The sequence below is a fragment of the Lacerta agilis genome, chromosome 5 (genome assembly GCF_009819535.1).
Source record: "Lacerta agilis isolate rLacAgi1 chromosome 5, rLacAgi1.pri, whole genome shotgun sequence".
Classification (NCBI taxonomy): Eukaryota; Metazoa; Chordata; class Lepidosauria; order Squamata; family Lacertidae; genus Lacerta; species Lacerta agilis.
The window spans coordinates 39,395,270-39,414,015 of NC_046316.1; the positions used below are offsets into that span (position 1 = coordinate 39,395,270).

Consider the following 18,746-nt stretch of genomic DNA (forward strand, 5'->3'; position numbering starts at 1 on the left):
AATGAATGCTGCCTCCAGAACTTCTTGGTTTTCCTGCTTGGCTTTCCTGCTTGATTTCTTGGTTTTCCAGCTTGGCAGGGGGTTGGACTGGATGGCGCTTGTGGTCTCTTCCAACTCTATGATTCTATGATTCTATGAAATATATTCATGCAGCTACAGCAATGGTTCCTCAAAATCATTAGTAAGAACTAGTTCCTGTCTCCTTACCCTCCCTCCAATCGCACATTACATATGCCCCTGTATCTGTGCGGGTGGCGCTGTGGTCTAAACCACAGAGCCTTGGGCTTGCCGATCAGAAGGTTGGCGGTTTGAATCCCCACGACGGGGTGAGCTCCCATTGCTCGGTCCCTGCTCCTGCCAACCTAGCAGTTTGAAAGCACTTCAAAGTGCAAGTAGATAAATAGGTACCGCTCTGGCGGGAAGGTAAATGGTGTTTTCGTGCGCTGCTCTGGTTCACCAGAAGCGGCTTAGTCATGCTGGCCACATGACCCGGAAGCTGTATGCCGGCTCCCTCGGCCAGTAAAGTGAGATGAGCGCCGCAACCCCAGAGTTCGCGACTGGACCTTTACCTTTACCTATCTGAGTACTGAACAGAAGAAGAAAAATACCGGAAGTTCTACATTCTCCATGTTTTAGTTGATGCCTATTTTCTATTATTATGATCAAACAAAAACAAAACACCAAAACACCAAACTGGCTACTCTACTGAACACGCAAAGTCTTGTACCATCTGCAACACTTTTGCGTAACTGCACTACGCTAGGACATTACCACTATTGGCATTTTTGTGCCATCAATTTATTAATGGCTTATAAGTATCTACAGGCTTGGACTTGCACGCTGGACTTTAATGTGTTTATTTTAGTATTTTTGATTGAGTAAACTGTTCCTTATATCTACTAGCCAGTTTGGTGTTTTGGTTTTGTTTGATAATAATCATTATAACAACTGATACTTTTTTGTATGCCTATTTTCTATGGGCAATTGATGTTACACAAGCATATGCTTGACATGCAATACTTCTGTACTTTGGGAGAGAAATGAAAAGTTTTTAAAAAGGGGGGAAGTTAGAAAGACAATTAAAAACTTTCATGAATCATATGACAATGCAAGTTGCTTTTGTAATGACTTAACAGTGATTTCAGCAACGCTTGAAAGGGATTTCACTGTAAAACCCATATCTCACCTTAAGTTAAGAAATGTAGTTTGATGCTACACCAAACATGCAGATTTCTTGCCACCATGCAATTGCTGACACACAGTGCAGTCCAGAGGAAGTTAAGTAAGCACTATTAAGCTTCACTGACATCTTAGCACTCAGCTGAGCACACTTACCGGTAATTCCCATTGATTTCCCTGTGACTTAATTATGTGTAACTTTCCCTGGAATGTGACAATTTTTGTCTGAATTTTCAATACTGAGGATCATCAAGCCAGGTTAGATACAATTCACGTGAAGCTGTGTGCATCAGGAACCATGCTACTACATGTCTCATTCCTAGCCTGAAAATCTTTGTCAAGAGGAAAGCATTTTTTATTTTAAAAAAAAAGTGAGGTGAGGAAGAAGAACAGCAAAACACTACAGTGACACCACATAGTCCCCAGGCTGCAAAGCACTCTGCTGTTAAACACAGCTGGGCTTTGCTGAGCTTTGGTGGTATGAAGCATACTTGTGGCTAATTATAGGGATCTCTTTTTTTAGTGAGTTGGAATGTCCTGAAGAAAATTTTCATTTCCTCATCACACTTTACGCTATTCATAACAAAATATGTTTTTTTTTTTAATTGGGCAAAGTGGTCATACCTGCTCCCTTTCAAGCACTTCGGTGAGCATTACAATTGTGTGACATTTCCATTCCCACACCATTCGCCAGAAGTCTTCCACAGTGTGAGGAAGAGGTCCTTGAGTTGCAATGAAGTAATCCTTTTGGCGATAGCCCTTCACAGTAAAAAAAATACATACGATTACCTGATGCCTCAGTGATTTCAAATTTTTAACCCCAGGCAATCTAAAAGTGATTCTAGACTAACTAGAAATATCAGAACAAACAATTCTTTTCAGAAAGCTCCAGAATGAGCCACAAATCCAGAAAACTGTAGTTAATCCCTTACATACAATGGAAGGATAGAGAAACCAGTTCAGGAATAGAGAAACACTTAAGATATAATATCATATCATATCATATCATATCATATCATACAACTACTAGCACTGCATTTATATCCCCTTTCCTCCGAGGAGCTCAAAGTGGCACACATGGTTCTCTCCCTCTCCATTTTATCCTTAAAACAACCCTGTGAGGTAGAATAGGATAGGCAGAGAGGCAGTGACTGGCCTAAGGTTGCCCAGCTAGTTTCATGGCTGAGTGAGGATTGAGACCCTTATCGCCCAGGCCCTAATCCAACACTCTAACCCCTAAACCACACCAGCTGCCATTCATGATCTGAATTCAGGCAATAATCTCAGGTGGCTACCTCATGTGGGCATGATGAACTGATACTCCACCTGGCCCCCTGGCTGCCAAGTCAGCCCTGAAGAAGCCTTGCATGGTTGTGTTTACTGCTGCCACCCATGTGAGACTTCTGTGAGGCCTCTGAGAAAGGGCAAACAGGGTCCTTCAGAGTGAGACTGGGAGCCAGGGGCCTCTCACCACCCACCTCCTGCGAGGCAGACTTTCATGCAAGCCCTGTAGGAGCACACGCATGCACACACACTCACACCCCACAAGAGAGAAATAATATATATGATTTAGAAAGCCAATGGACAATCCAGCAAGTGTCTGAAAATGTAATTAGGTGGCACTGGAAAGACTGTGGGAATATAGTTGGGTTCTTTAACTGACTTATTAAGCTTCCCTCGAGGACTGTATTAAAGTATTAGAAAATAAATAAAAAATCTAAGGGTCAAGAGAAAAAAGATGGCAGTGTGTATATAGAGATGAACCCTATGACTGAGACCATGAAGGAGTAAATACTGTTCAGGCAGTTGAACTGTATTTGGAAGAAGTGGAGAAAGGAAAATTCTTATTTGATAGCTAGAAACGCTTCACTGCAGGTGGGGACCTCAATTTCTGTTTCCTCTTAAGGAACAAGGAGAGCAGGAAGGTTTGTCTCTCTCTGTTGACATTTTAAGTGCAAAGCCATACTTTTTATGATGTTGATAATTTGATTCTTTTTTAAAATTCTCAAGTTACTCTTCAATATAGCTCATGTGGTAATGATAAAAGCACACGTGCAACCATGTTGCCTGCTACTCGAAAACAAAGTTGATTGCTGAAAAGACTTGTAAAAATCAGTACTACATATATTCCACATACACAGAAACACTTACGTCTATGAAGGAAGCATTGATATAATCCGTATACTCCTGACCTCTTTTCATTGAAAGAATCACTCTGTTAAAGTCATCTAAAATACAAAAACACCACATATTAGGTTTCTTAGAATACTTAGCATTTTATAGTCAATAATACAATAAAGCTATGAAGCTGCAGGCTTTCGTAGGATCAAGTTTACAATGTGTCTTTGTACTTTAGCCTAGCAGTGCCACCTGCTGTTGAATGTGTAACATACCCATACACTACTAGGTAATATGGATTAATAAAAGTATTTCGGTTTCTACAAAGAGGAAAATTAATATCTTACATGGGATGATTTGGATAACTCTGGCTTTCTTCATATTTGCGGGCAGATTACCAGTTCTCATGTTTTCTTTCATTATTCGAACATTTGTTAATTTCTACAGCAAAAAGAGAGATTGGGCTAGGACTTTGTAGGTTACTGTATAAAAACACAGAATACCAAAAATGGCTAACAGATACAAATCAAAATTTCATGATATTCTGTTCCTTTGAGAGATTTCTAGTTGATTAATCTGATCCCAAACGACATAAACCTTCACCTGTGTTCTTTTATGTTACACCTATATCAAAAGCAATTTTTCAAAACCTGGTAACTTCTAATACACACTGCTTTTGTTTTCTGCAGGCAAGGGAGGTAGCTGGGAAGAGTGTTTTATAGGAGCTGGAAATGTACAGTTCAATTTCTAGTAGCTTGTATGTATTACTTGTATCTAGGTTAGATTACTGCAATGTGTTATACGTGGGGCTGCCTCTGAAGACGGTTCAGAAACTTCAGCTGCTGTAAAATTCAGTTGCCAAGTTCTCACTGGGGCAAGACAAGTTGAGCATATAACGCTAATCCTTGCCCAACAGCACTTGCTGCCAATTAGTTTCTGGGCCCATTTTAAAGTGTTGGTGCTGATCTATGAAGCCTTAAGTGGTTCAGGACCTCAACAGCTTAAGACTGCCTCTCCCCATATGGACCTACCCAGACCCTGCTCTTGGAGGGCCTTTTCTTTGTCCCTCCTCTCCCCAAAAGGTTCAGAGGCTGACAACCTGAGAACAGGCCTTTTTGTGGTGGCTCCTCACTTGTGAAATGCTCTCCCCAGAGAGGCTTGCTTGGTGCCATCGTTACATGTCTTTAGGTACCAGGCAAAAACATTCGTCTTTACCCAAGCCTTTGGCCATTAAACATTCTATGGCTTTTTAAATGTGGAGGGACTGTTATTATGTTTTTTCTGTGATCTTTTTATTTTATTTTATTATGCTATGTAAGTTATGTTTTTAATATTGTACAATTCCCTGGGATCTTTGGTATATTAAAGTAAAGTAAATTAAAGTAAAGTAAAGTAAGTTAAAAAATAAAGGTGGTATGTGCATATTAAACAGTAAGTATTACACATAGAATCATAGAATTGTAAGGTCATCTAGTCCAACCCCCTGCAATACAGGAAAGATGAACATTGATGTTATAATTTACCACAAATGTATGTATGAATGTAACATTAAAATAAAAACTTTTAAAAAAAGTAGAAGGGACAATTACTTTTGTTCATATTTGCAAATTCAGCAGATCTCAAAATGCACAAGAATGGTTTGAGCTACAGTTAAGTCAAGAAAGTATAACTGGTGTTAGCCTTAAAACATAACTTCACTATATTCATAACTCCAGACATATTATATATGCTATGCATAACATGACTATTATCACCAAATCCTAATTCAGGTGAAGTTTCTTTTTCTAAAAAAAAACCAACCCCAACCCAATACTCTAAGAGGATTAACCTTTTAAAAATCAGAGTAAGAAACTATTTATTTTAAGTGTGAGCCTGAAATCTTTGTAAAATTTTATTTAATGCTTACCTTAAACTCTTCTTCTAGCCCTAGTTTGACGAGATTTGGTGCTGCATTGTGCGATGGCTGCAGGTGCTTTTCTAAGGAGGACACATCTAGTTCTGTGTCACCATAGAGGTAGTATTCAAGTAAGGCTTGATAAATGAAGGAATACTGCATCTGTAAAGAACGTAAGCCATTTTATAAGCCAGGACACGAAATATTAATAATTGTATATAATATATGATATGAATAACCTCCAGCTATCTCATACACTTTTATACAGTAGTCAGAAATGTAACTGTTGCCTTTTAAAATAGTAGGTAAAAAACTTACACATACATTATGATTGAATAAGCCAATAAAATACGGTTTACTGTTAAGGAACAAGTCTAGGCTTATCCCTCTCTCATCCACCAGAGTGACCACAAGGAGACTGGATGTTTTCACTTCCATTTTCAATTAACCCAAGTTCAGCATTACATCGAAATCCTAAAATGTGGCTAATATATGGTTTATTGAAACAATCCAGATTCAAAAACCAAGGCTTGCAGACTAATCACAGTTCGTTTGAGTTTCGATTAATCATCCTAAGGCAGTTCATCAAAAGCTGAAGAGAAACCTTACTATCCCCTTTTTCTGGCCACACAAAAGGCTAGAAAGAGCATGAGCTTGACCTAAGTTTATTCCCATAATGATAAAACATATCTTATCCTTATGTAATAATTCATCCTTATGGCATTTAGGAATTTTGGTGACAAACCGCAAACTGTAAAGCAAAGGAAAAATCTTGGTTCCAACTAGTGATTTGTCTGGAGAGAGGTAAAACAACTTTAAACTACAGAGGAGCTTCATCCTCCAGAATAAATTAACAGCTCACACCCTATAAAAGCATTCTAGAATCACAAAGAGCCATTTAGAACACAAAGGACGAATCACACATTAAAAAAAAACTTAATATAGCAAAAAATATGACTGTGCTAAGGCACAAGAATCGGAGCTCTTCAGGGCAATAGAATTAATACAGATGTTTTGTATCTCTGGAACTTAGAAAGTTCTCTTATACTATGTCAGACTAGCACATCAGTGGTAGTCAACATGATGTCCTCCAGATATCCCTGAACTACAGCACCCATCAGCCTTAGCCAGCATGGCAAATGACCAGGACTGCAGTCCGAACAACATCCCAAGGGCATTGGCTATCCCTGGTCTACACTGACTAGTAACACCCCACTACCTGTGTAACATATGGGCCAGGGTGGGGAACCTCCTGCTGTGGGCTGAATTTAGCCCACAAGGCTGTTCCTCAAACTGTGCTCAACCTGCCTCGTACTTGATGTCAAACATGGTCAGGTGAGGGCAGGTAAATACGTGGCTGCATGACTGCCTGCCCCGTAGTGAACTCAGTGACGCAGCCTGTCCCTGCAGAAAGCAGGGCTGGACTCACCGCCCAGCAAATGGGCTGGCTGGTCAACTCTGATGGATTGGCCATGCACCAAGTTCTTTGTGGGAAACTTTATCGTGCAGCTGATCCCTGGATGGCGAGTTCAACCCTGCTGGATTGGATGTGTGACTGAGTTCGCTGTAGATAATTTCCACTATTTGACTTAATTTCCACTATCCCTGGCCCCACAATTTGCTGCTCTAATTGGCTACTGCTTTGGCACACTTTAAAAAAAAACCAGGTCTTGTCTGCTTTGGAATAATGATGTCATCACATAGATGACATAGATGCTAGTCTATGACCACAATAAAGATTTGGATTGGATTGGATGTCATCACATAGCCAACCGTGATTAGCTAAGTGATAATGTCACTGAGGACAAGCAAAGCTGATTTAGTAATAAAGGAACAGTAGATTAAGGCTGCAAAGAAGTACTGCTTTTTTGGTAAGGCAGTACAAGTGCATTCCCAGGGTGCAAACACTTTCCTGCTCCCACCCACCCACAAGTGACAAAAGGTGGAATGTTTTTCATGGGTGAGGGCAGAAAATGTTGGCCAACACCTCCAATTGGCTGAGTCCAACAGATAACAAGAAAACATTTTGCCATCTTTTAAGCTGAAAATATTGATACAGGTGACATAAGGTGTATTTTATTTACTTACATCGGTCTGAACCATTTGTTGCCGTTGATTGCGGATTCTTGCCACAAACTCGAAAACGTCAACTTTTTGCTCAACATGCATCATGTCAATCATAGCATCGATTACTATGAATGTGCCTGTACGACCCACACCAGCACTTAAGAAGAAAGGAAACGCAACAGGAATTAGGAGGAAAATGATGGAACATATTGCAGTAACTGTTTTGGACTTGGCAATCCTTCTTCTGAAGTCTTACTCCCAATATTTCTGATTTTCTTTGTCCTCCTTACTTATATTGCAAGCACTATGACAGGTCAGAGCAAACTCTCTCCACTATGTTTAGTGGCAGTATCAACACCTCCTGCATTCAGTTTATTGTGAGACAGGACCCCCTATTTAGGCAATGCTTCCTTCTTAACAACACAGGAGTAGGGATCGCCAAACAATCCCACCCTCCGTGTTTATGTAAAAAATATGTGTTGGTCCTTTGCAAATATGGCTGCATGCTCAAAGGCTTTCTTGCAACCTGGAATCTTGCCCAATTGTGAGACAGTCTTTATACAAAGGTCCCAAGACAACAGGGTTTCATTCTTTGTCCAGGGCTACTTCGCATTGGGTTGGGGACTCACAGCAAGAAGTCTGAATGAACATGAATAAATCTAAGTTGGAATAGGAACCCCAAGTAACTCAAATTCAAGTATCCATTGGACCATGCCCATAAGTAATCTTGAATCTACTTCCTGCTGATTATGGCCAAACTATATAACGTGGGGTTCACTGTGCCTTTAATTGCAAGTGTGCTGTGATCACACATATTGTGGTACAATTTACAGTGACAGGGGCTACTGAAACCTCCCTGCTGCTTTTCTTCTCTTCCACCTAGAGCCTTCCTCCAGCTGCTATTCTTCTAGCTGGACTTACCGGTACTTCGGTATCCATGTGAAAAATTATCCCATGGGATGGGCTAAGGAGAGGAAATCAGGAGGTAAGACAAGGGTTCCCTCCTCCACCCACTCTTTTCACTTTAAGACACACTTTGCACATCACCAAGTTAACTATTTTAGGATCTTGAGCTTGAGACTCACCTTTTATTTTTATCTAGCACCTTATGAAGAGATAAATACAGTCTTACCTTGGATCCCAAACTCATTGCGAGTCTAATGTTTTGGCTCCCAAACGCCACAAACCCGGAAGTGAGTGTTCCGGTTTGTGAACGTTCTTTGGAACCCAAACGTCCGACGCAGCTTCCAATTGGCTGCAGGTGCTTCCTGCAGCCAATTGGAAGCTGCACATTGGTTTCCGAATGTTTTGAAAGTCAAACAGACTTCCAGAATGACTCTGTTCGACTTCTGAGGTACCACTGTATTCTGAACTGAATTCTAAAATACCATTTTGACACCAATATAAACATTAGATATAAAAATTTACAGTATTGATCTACTGTGAAATGCTAAAATGCTGTCCTAGTGTTTAATAGCATAACCACTAGAGGGGGCATGGTTGCTACTGATTACTGATAACTCAAATGATTTTCAGCCTTCCTTTCAGAGGAAAAGGGCCTGGCATCCTGTGCTAGGCATAAATGTTCCTCTGGTATCCTATTATTTTATTTTGGTCTGTTGTTCTTGTGATGTCATATTCCAGCTTTATAAATCATAACTTATTTCCTCAGACCCTTGCCCATATAAACACAAAAAGGTTTATCAGCGATACCACTTCTTCTAAGTATCCTGGTACAAGTTGTACAAAGAGCATTTTTACATTTTGATTGGGTGCTGATTACTTTCAAGTGTGGTTTAAGAATGAATGAGTCACCCATGCTTCCTCCTCCATCAGACTCAGATTGCCTTCCCTATCCTCCTTCATGGTACTAGTAGCTACATATAAGGCTACACAGACTGCTAAGAAACTGCTCTTGAAAAGTACACAATACAAGTACATTACTATGAAGTGCTTGTTCCTTTTCCTATTCCATCTCTATCCCTTTTCACTTTTGTGCCATATCTAAGCTTGCGGCAGAGATAGTATTGTTTTCTTAACCTAGAAAACTGCTGGTGCTTTATAAATATATTTATGCTGATAGTAAAGTTTTGTGACCCAGGTGGCGCTGTGGGTTAAACCACAGAGTCTAGGGCTTGCTGATCAGAAGGTCGGTGGTTCGAATCCTTGCCACAGGGTGAGCTCCCGTTGCTCGGTCCCAGCTCCTGCCCACCTAGCAGTTTGAAAGCACGTCAAAGTGCAAGTAGATAAATAGGGACCGCTCCAGGGGGAAGGTAGTGGCTTTGTCATGCTGGCCACATGACCCGGAAACTGTCTGCGGACAAACGACAGCTCCCTCGGCCTATAGAAGCGAGATGAGCACTGCAACCCCAGAGTCGGACACGACTGGACCTGATGGTCAGGGGTCCCTTTACCTTTACCTAAAGTTTTGTACAATGGGCTATTTTTTAAAATTGTACAAAATATTCCTGAAGGAGGATTTACACAGGCTTATCTTGGCATAGGTCACAACAAATGGTCAGTCTCTCAAAATGGAAAAGGGGACAAATTAATCTCTGCTGATGAATAACTAAGGATAAACCTTTGCTGTTGTCACAGGTGATACAATACGGATAATAATAATCATCCGGAAAAAGCCTGTTTCCTGACACTAGTTCTGATGTTGGCTTTGTGTACTCTTTCTCAGAGACCCTAGTAGGAAAAGCCCACATTAAGGAAACACCTATTGCTTAAGCATGCAAAAATTGATATTGCCCACTTCCTGTTAGGCCACCCTCAAGACAATTTTTCATGAGTATGTGTGTGCATCTGCATATTTATACATACACATACCTGCAGTGAACCACAATTGGTCCAGCATGTGCAGGATTCAATGATTTTACTTTCTTTAGGAATTTGAGCATTCCAATAGGTGTGAAAGGCACTCCAAAATCAGGCCAGCTGGTGAAATGAAGCTGTGTCACAAGCCTGGGAGCTTTGCAGCCATCAGAAACCTGCTAGAGAGCCAGAAACAAAATATGAGTATGACCATTTATTTATTTGGCTAAAATCAGCAAACAATCCAATAAGTGTGACCAATTATCCTCTTCAGACATCAGCGGTAGCAGCCTTGTCTAAGAATTAATTTTAAATGTTCAGTTTATAAGAGAATTACAGAGTCACTCAGCTGCCAGCAAAAAGCATAGAAACTGCAAAGTAAAGCATGTGCCTTAATGGCCTCACTTTGTAAGTCATAAGCACATTCTATGACTTTCCATGTTGTGCTCACTTAGAAGTTAGTCTTCATGCACCCACACTTTCCCTTCTTTCAGCATGAGTTCTTGTGGGGACACCTTAACCTATAAGCACCCCTGGCCTGAAACTGGTAAGTGGATGGGGAACAATTTACCCCATTTGGAACTAGAGACACTTCCCTCCCAAAAGAAGCTTCAGAGAACAGAGAGCTACTAGAGCCTTCGGTGTTTTAATGGCAACATGAATACAAAAACTATGTGCAGAATGCCAAATGAAATCTCACTTGGGGCATAGTTTAATGAAATGTAAGTATTGAGTAGAGCTACATTTTCATCTGACAAAAACAGTTTTCACTCAACAAAAACAGACAATTCCAAGTACGTATTTTAGAGGTAAAAATTGATCAGGAACGTTTTCCAATCATGAGAAATATTAAATGGAGTCTATAACTTACTGACTGAATACAAAACTTCCGAATAGTATAATCCACAAGAACTATACAGTCCTCCACAGAAACTCGGATGTTTCCGTAAGTCCAGCATCCCTGATCAGGCCAGTACTGGAAACACTTGTCCTATGCAAATGTAAAGAACACACACACACACACACAGAGTCACTTCAAGCTGCAATATATGCCCCTCAAATAATTGAGCTACTATAAAACTGTACAATTATTTTTGAGTCTATTTAAAGTATGCTTTTGAAAACTCCAAAACTGAAACTGACACCACCTAACTATATTAACAGTGAGTTATGAAATGCCCTAGGACCAAAAATTCATTAAGGTTTGACTTCATCCCCCTCTGATTTCTAAAAGTCTGTTTCTCCAGGTTGCAGGATACAATAATTTCAATCCAGAGCCATTTGTAGCCAATGGTTATACGACATTCTTTTACAAATCTATACTGCATACAATGAGAGAATTGTTGAGAACTCTGTCAACATTTCTCTATGAATGCCAGGAGAGGTCATCCTTGAGCAATAAAAGTTGCATGCTTCTCAATGACTGAGATATATTTATTTTGTTAGCAGCTGTATTGGAATTGCCTTTAGGTGTTTTTATTGTCTTACTGCTTGTGTTTGCCACCTTGGGCTCTTTGGAAGGAAGAGTGGGATATAAATCTAAATATTATTACTATCATTATTTTCTGCTTTCCAAACACACCTTATTCACTTTTAATTAGCTATCCAAAAAGCATAACAGGAAATGAATATGCACATGAATACACTCCAGCCATCATCTTCTACTACCCTGTTGCAGACGTGCTGGGAAATTTAATTTTGTATTTTATGAAATCAGCTTTATTCTAGGAACTAGTAATTGGGTTGGAAGGTAAGCGGGAGCCTGAAAGTCCATCTAGCATTCCAGAAAAGATAACGAAATTTGGCAGTGAATTAGGGAAGAGAAAAATGCAGTCAAACAATTCTCAGCACATCTCCCCCCCCACACACACACACAACACATGGCTACTATGCTGTGTCCCCACATTAGAGGCAGTAATGTTTCTGAATACCAGTTGCTGGAAATTGCAGGAGGGAAGATTGTTCTTGTGTTCATGTCCTGCTTGAAGGTTTCCCACAGGCACCTGGCTGGCCACTGTGGGAACAGGATGCTGGACTAGATGGGCCACTGGCCTGATCCAGCAGGTTCTCCTTACCTTCTTACATGAATTACTATCTTAAAAGACATTTTCATAACCCTATGCAAGTGTATATTCTCAGGTGTAAAATAGACGCAGAATAAATAATATATATTTCCCTATCAATGAAAACTATGTATCTCTAAAGGTAATTCACAACTGCCATAAAACCAGGGCTAAAGCCCGAACATTCACATTTGACTGAAAACATGATTCAGAAATGACACACACAACATTAAGGTTCTCAGTTAGTCACCAATTATTTGCTCAGAAGTAAAGAAAGTTTAGTTAAGCCAGCATGCTGCAGCGATTGTGTCAGAAACCCAAGACTTATTAAAGAACTCGGAACAGGAAGTGGTTACATTAGTAACAGTCTTGTGAGTTATGGGAAAACTCCAAACAGTATGAGGGGAAATATTTTAAAAATGTGTCTTACCTCTTTTCTCTCTTTCACATTCGTTAACATGACAATAGTTGCAGACTTTTGTTCCCATATCATCCTCCAGAAATCATTTACAGTGTCTTGTTTAGGGCCTACACATACAACACAGCTATTTAATCAAAAACTATGATGAACACAAACAATACTACTGTTTAAAAAGAAAAAGGGGGAAAGGGGTGAAAATCTTTATTTCATTTATTTAAAAATATCTCTAACAATAATAATGTTCAAAGCAGTTCACAAGATTTAAAACCAACCAAATAATTCCACAATAAATATTAAAGCAGCAGCAAAGCCGCCCAGAAGCAAAATTGTCAAAGAAAAGCCCAGGGAAATAAAATGGTCTTCATCTAGCACCTAAATAATGCTAGCATATGTGTCATGCAAACAAATGTAGACAGTCTATCCAAGGAGGCAGAAAAGGTCCTGTGTGTAGCTACCACCTGTCTAACCTCAGAAGATAGGGCACTCAGTGCAGGGCCTCCAAATATGATGTAATGGGTAACTTCAAAGAGGACAAGGCTGCACTTTCAATAGATGGAAATGGTCTAATAACAAATCTATGTGCTTCCCTTATTTACTGTATGTTTAAAGCAGAGCTATGCATCTTAATGCAGCTTATTAAAAATAGCATTTCTCACAAATTAGGGATATCTGATTCTAGTTCATAAGAGGAATGATGTAATTGTGACCATGCTTTCTTTCATTGTCCAAAATCTCCCTTTCTTTTCATTTTGTCTTGGGGTGCTTCTAGATGGCAACTTCTCACACAACTGGAGCACCAGCAGGAGATGGGACGGTACAGGACAAGGCAGGGACTTTGTAGAAGATGTATTTCCTAATGTGGAGGCTTGGCAAGGTGGTGGTTGATTTCTCACTACTGTTGCCTGGCTGCTCACACCTTTTCCTGATGGGCTATATAGGGCTCAGCCTTAGGCCTGGCTGCCTGTTGATGTAATTTGGAGAAATGGATGAAATTGCACTAAGTGCTTAGCCCATGTCTTGAGCAGCCCATCCCTCACATCTGAATTCTGTTCAGAGTTAGCACGCCAGCTGCAATGGGTGGCTTAGAAACAGTCCAAGGCTAAATGCTTGGAGCAGGACTACTCATCTACCCTCCTTTTTTCTAAGTAATGTGTGAACATGCAGAGGTGGGTATAAAGCCAAAGCTGTATTCAAAAAGCTCTTTAAAATCTGGCTGCCTAAGCATAAGGGTAAATTCTGAAGAAAACATTTGCTGAAATTGTTTTGTACATGCAGAAGTTTAAAGCAAAACATTTAAAAAGAGAAATGGATGAAATAATGGAGATACCTTGAGCTGCTATAAATTTATTCTTTTCCTTGTAGCCCTGGAGGAGAAAAATGTACATAGTTGTCTTTTAAGCTTATGTTCTTACAATATGAATTTTAAAACTGTCAATGTGCTGCTTGCTTTAAAAATTTAAAAAGAAATTTCAAAAGAAATCTATTCACTTACATCTATATATGAAGCATTGATGTAGTCTGAACACTGAAGTCCACCTATTTGCATTAAAACTACCCTGGAATGGTCGTCTGTAAAGAACAAACATACACAATTAGAAGCTTCTTTGGCAAATACAGATACAGTGCTGACAAACTTCTGAAACATTGTTTTCTTCTCAGCAACAAAACAAACTCTAAAAACATTACTCTGCCTGATGAATACCTTAAGCCAATAGCAACACCATTTGATTTATTTGATTTATTAAATCTGTATACCACCCTTCATCCGAAAATCCCAAGACAGTTATAACACAAAAATGCAAAATGAGAATACATAATAAATACATAACAAAAAAACCCAAACCATTAGTGAGACCATGAAACAAAATCAAATTTACTGATGAATTCTACTTCAGCAGTTTCAGTCCACGATCCACTTTTAAAGTTCCTTTCTCAAAGAATATTAACATTAAGTTTTCATCTAGGACTAAAATATCACCTCACTGTTTCTGAATGCAGCAATTTCTATTGTCAATATTTGTCCATTTATAATTTTCATGTAGAGACTGACCTGTTTGTCTTACGCAGACTGAAGAAGGGCAAGTTAGAAGTGATACTTGTCAGGGATCAGCATATGAACTGCCTTAATATGGCTGATGCTATTACTGTTGCCTCCAGCAGCAACCAGCTAAAACCATTCCAATGTATCATCAGTGATGTACAGCCATCCTAAACAATTATATTCTTTCTCACAGGCCTGAGGTGACAGGCCTTTCCTTGTTTACATTCAGCCCCTCATGTAAAAAGGTGACCCAGCCTAACAGAGAGACAAGGCACTGCTACAAACCCTGATACCAGCTCTGTCCCCAAATGCACTCAGGCAAAACTGTTACAGGACCTAATGGCATCAGATAAACACCAACAGGAATTCATTCATGTGCAGTCACCCTATTCTCTTGACTGTGATTTATTTTTAAATTGATTTTAATATTGTACTTTAAAATTGCTGCAGGTCATCTGAGGCCTTATGATGAAGGCCAAGAAAGAAATCAAAGCAACGATTGTCATCCTGGTATCACCTACCAACAAGGACAAAGCTGAAGTAGAACTCAGGAAGTTTGAGTCTATTTATTTAGACCATAATCAAACCAATGGTTACCTCCCCAGTTATATCTGTTTAGCAAAGGTTAGAAAAACCATGTTATCACTGTTGTGAATTGTCAATGCGATTATCTTAAATATGCAGAGCTGGCCCGCCCATGATGCGGGGTGAAGAGCCCACCTCAGGTGGCAGGAGTGCAAGAGGCGGCGTTCCGTCCGCCTGCTTCTGCCGCCAAGAGGGAGGTGTTCTGGCATGTGGCATTGCCAAGCAAGTGGCAACACTCTTGAGGAGTGCCCTGGCTTCCACCAAGTTTGGTGAGAGGTGGGAGTGGAGGAAGCGGGGAGGAGGCAATTCCTGTTTTGCTTCAGGTAGCAAAATGGGACAGGTCGCCCTTGTAAATACGTTTAAGCTTAACACAGAACAGTCACTGTACATCTTGCATTTCATGGTCATTTGGCCGAAATGTTTACAATTTTTCTCTTTATCAATGCATATATGTATCTGCCAACTGAGAATAACACCAATGCATGCATCTGTTGAAGGAGACTCTAGTCAATAAAAGCTAGGGCTAAACCTTGTAGCCTTTTGATGCCACAAGACTGTTGTTTCTTTCTGCAACAGATTAACATGGGTACCTGCATGGAAAACGCTACTACTTTAATCAGAATTTGGTCCTTCCTAATATAAACCTTATTATTTATAATAAATCAACAAATCATTAATACTTACAAGGTAGTATGTTGGGATATCTGTTCTTTTCTCTGTTTTCCTCTTTATTTGCCATCTCAAGTGTTCCTTGCATATATCCAGGAGGTAATGACTACAGGAAAAACGTGGTGTCGGTTCAAAACAGCAAAGTATAGTGAGTAGTTACATAGAGCAGATGGTTTAAGTAAAACAGTTATAGCCCATGAAGCTCAATAATGCCTGCATGAAAAGGTTAACAAAATTCTTTGAATCCACCAACCCCAGGAATAAGTTCCAGTTTCAAAGAAAGATGAGTGTTTGTTGTTTGCACTGGCAACTTGAAATAGCAAATCTCAAAATGACTCATGTAGTGACCATGCCATTAAGAACTGAAGCATAAACACTGAAAATGAACAGGATTATCAAGTATGGATGAAGGACTCAGAATCCTAGTCATGTGAATCCAAAATAGGAAGTTCAAAATATGCAAGGCAATAGGACAAGCAAAGTGTGTGTGTGGTGTAATTAGCTTAACGTGCTATGTTTTTAGAAATCTATTTCAATCCACATATAAATGCTCATTAGAAACTATAATGACTATAAATGTTTAAAGTTTTTAAAGAAGATATGTCTGCATAGAAATCTAGGTTCCAAATCCACACCAGGGCCTTGTGCTTGTAATTTGTGGAAGAAAAACTTGCACTCACTTACAATTTAGGTGACACATTTACTTTGCGCCTTAGACATGCCCATCAAATACATAACATACCATTTGACCATCAATGCCAGAAGGCAGCATTGATATTCACTAGGTTCATGTCCCAATCAATTAGGGGAGAAATGCACCTGGAGGCATGCTTCTATGAACAGATTTCCAGCTGCATTGGAAAGTGTGCACACCTGCACCACAATATGTTCTTGGAGTCAAATTATTCAATCCCAGTAGGAATACACACTCTCTCAAGACAGTTACATGCAACAACTTGTTACACATTACTCTATACATTTAAAATAGGTACATTGATACATTCTTCCATTTTGGAGGCAGGGTAAATTACCATTAAAAAGTAATGAACACAATTAGTGAAGGAGAAGTTGTTGTTTTTTTACTATGAAATCACCTAATATACCCAGTATTTAGGAGATCCACACTGTGCGAAGGCATCAGGATGCATTTATTATTATTAATTATTATTATTATTATTATTATTATTGCTTTATTTATTTATTTATAGACATGCAAAGATAAAACATTTAATTGACAGAGTTGCAGTATTACTTTTAAAAAGGCACATTTTAAGCATATAATCATGATAAAAACTGCTGACATGCAATCCTGACAATTATAGCATCCCCCTATATTATAGCCTTAAAGGGCACTGCTGCATAACAGAGACGGTTTAATTGGCATTTGCTTTTTCACTTAGATGAACTGAAATCTAAACTAATGCTGTTCCTTCATTGCCATGGCTGCATCTATGAGAGCTGATGTAAGGAGTAAGTTCAGCTTCATAGAACTGTTCATATGAGGCCAGAGAGCAAACCCAACATGGTATGTTCCTTTCTGCTAGTCAGCGAGCAGCCAGGAAAAAGAAACCCCTTCTGTATGCAACCACAATGCAGCAGGAAGCGAAAGAGCAAACCTGCTTTACTGAACGAGGTGAGGATCGCATTTACAAGAAACCTTCAACACCATTAAAAGCAGATATTGAGGGACTACTGCTAATAGGGAGCCAGAACTTGGGGGAAAGGTTCCTGGGTAGCAACATACACTCCTCTAGGGGTTGCGCTCAGATTAACAACATGCCCCTGCTTCCTCAAAATTGTCATATATTTTTTAATCGGCAGGAAGGTCAGGATATCACAGGTCACTGATTCACAAGGGGAGAGCTGTAGACTTTCCTAGGTATCTGAGAAGCTTTAGTTCTCTCCACATCCCATTTGCCAAGCGGCGAATAACAACACATGATCCACAGTTGCTACCACAATTCAGGCCTCAGCAAGAATCATGAATTTTTGGCACCCACCCATATGCCTGCACACTATTCTGAGACATGGGATTATTTATCTCTCTTCTCCATAATAACTAGTTGCTAATGATGATCCAATCCCCATTTCTTGCAACAAGGCACTGTGGAGTGGGAAACTCCATAGCTTTTAAGGCAAAGGTCAGAATGTTTGATAGGAAGTAGGATTTCTGAAAGTTGTGGCATGTGGGACAGAATGTCACTCAGATATGTAAGTATTGGGGAAAACTCCCTAGGTTTGGAGAATATGAACACCACTAAGAAATGGCATTGCTTTTTCTGCCTTTCCCCTTCTTCAGTATTTCTACAGGAGAGAATCGCCAAGGCCTTTAATTGTTTAGCACAGTGGGTCTGTGTGTGCTGGAAATGCTGTACAGGAACTTGGCATATGAGAACCTGGAGGGGTGGCTGAATGACCAGTCGGGATAGGCAGACTGGAAGCAAAGCTGCCCTGAACCTGAACCAGCCAGGTGGAGTAGAACTATGATGGTGTTTGCTAAATAGAGGCACCCTGCAGAACTCCTCCCATCCCCCAATATAGTTGGCAAGGAGCCTTATAAATTTTCAGTCGAACTGAAGACCTACTTATTCACCCAGCCTTTTGGTTGAATGCTGCACTTTGCAAACAGGTGTTTTAACTACCTATGTGTTCTTGCCTGCTTTGTTGTTTATTGACAGCTGGACTGTATAACTTCATTTTTATTGGCACTGTATTCCACTTCAGGATTATTTTGCATGGCATAAGTTGATAAAAGGAAACATAGTTAAGCACCCAGGAGCTGAAAATGAAGAGCCATTTTGAGTTCAGGCACAGCACAGATTGTAAATAGAATACAAGGCCAGCCCCCTGCATGACTTCACTGGCAAATCTGTTTATGCCTCTGCAAGATTT

General features: G+C 39.8%; 1 protein-coding gene across 6 annotated transcripts in view; it reads right to left on the bottom strand.

Annotated features, from left to right (window-relative positions):
* PTPRE (protein tyrosine phosphatase receptor type E) overlaps window positions 1–18,746 on the bottom strand; it is a 99,301-nt gene that overhangs the window by 3,982 nt on the left and 76,573 nt on the right. For 5 of the 6 annotated variants that reach the window (XM_033149410.1, XM_033149408.1, XM_033149411.1 and 2 more), the window contains 11 exons: window positions 15,870–15,960; window positions 14,052–14,128; window positions 13,887–13,923; window positions 12,569–12,666; window positions 10,947–11,066; window positions 10,091–10,254; window positions 7,280–7,415; window positions 5,204–5,353; window positions 3,645–3,738; window positions 3,331–3,407; window positions 1,804–1,938 (listed from right to left, as the gene is read on the bottom strand). In XM_033149410.1, the coding sequence (XP_033005301.1) occupies window positions 1,804–1,938; window positions 3,331–3,407; window positions 3,645–3,738; window positions 5,204–5,353; window positions 7,280–7,415; window positions 10,091–10,254; window positions 10,947–11,066; window positions 12,569–12,666; window positions 13,887–13,923; window positions 14,052–14,128; window positions 15,870–15,960 (1,179 nt within the window). The remainder of the gene's footprint in view (window positions 1–1,803; window positions 1,939–3,330; window positions 3,408–3,644; window positions 3,739–5,203; window positions 5,354–7,279; window positions 7,416–10,090; window positions 10,255–10,946; window positions 11,067–12,568; window positions 12,667–13,886; window positions 13,924–14,051; window positions 14,129–15,869; window positions 15,961–18,746) is intronic. The other variant, XM_033149409.1, reaches the window with a different exon arrangement.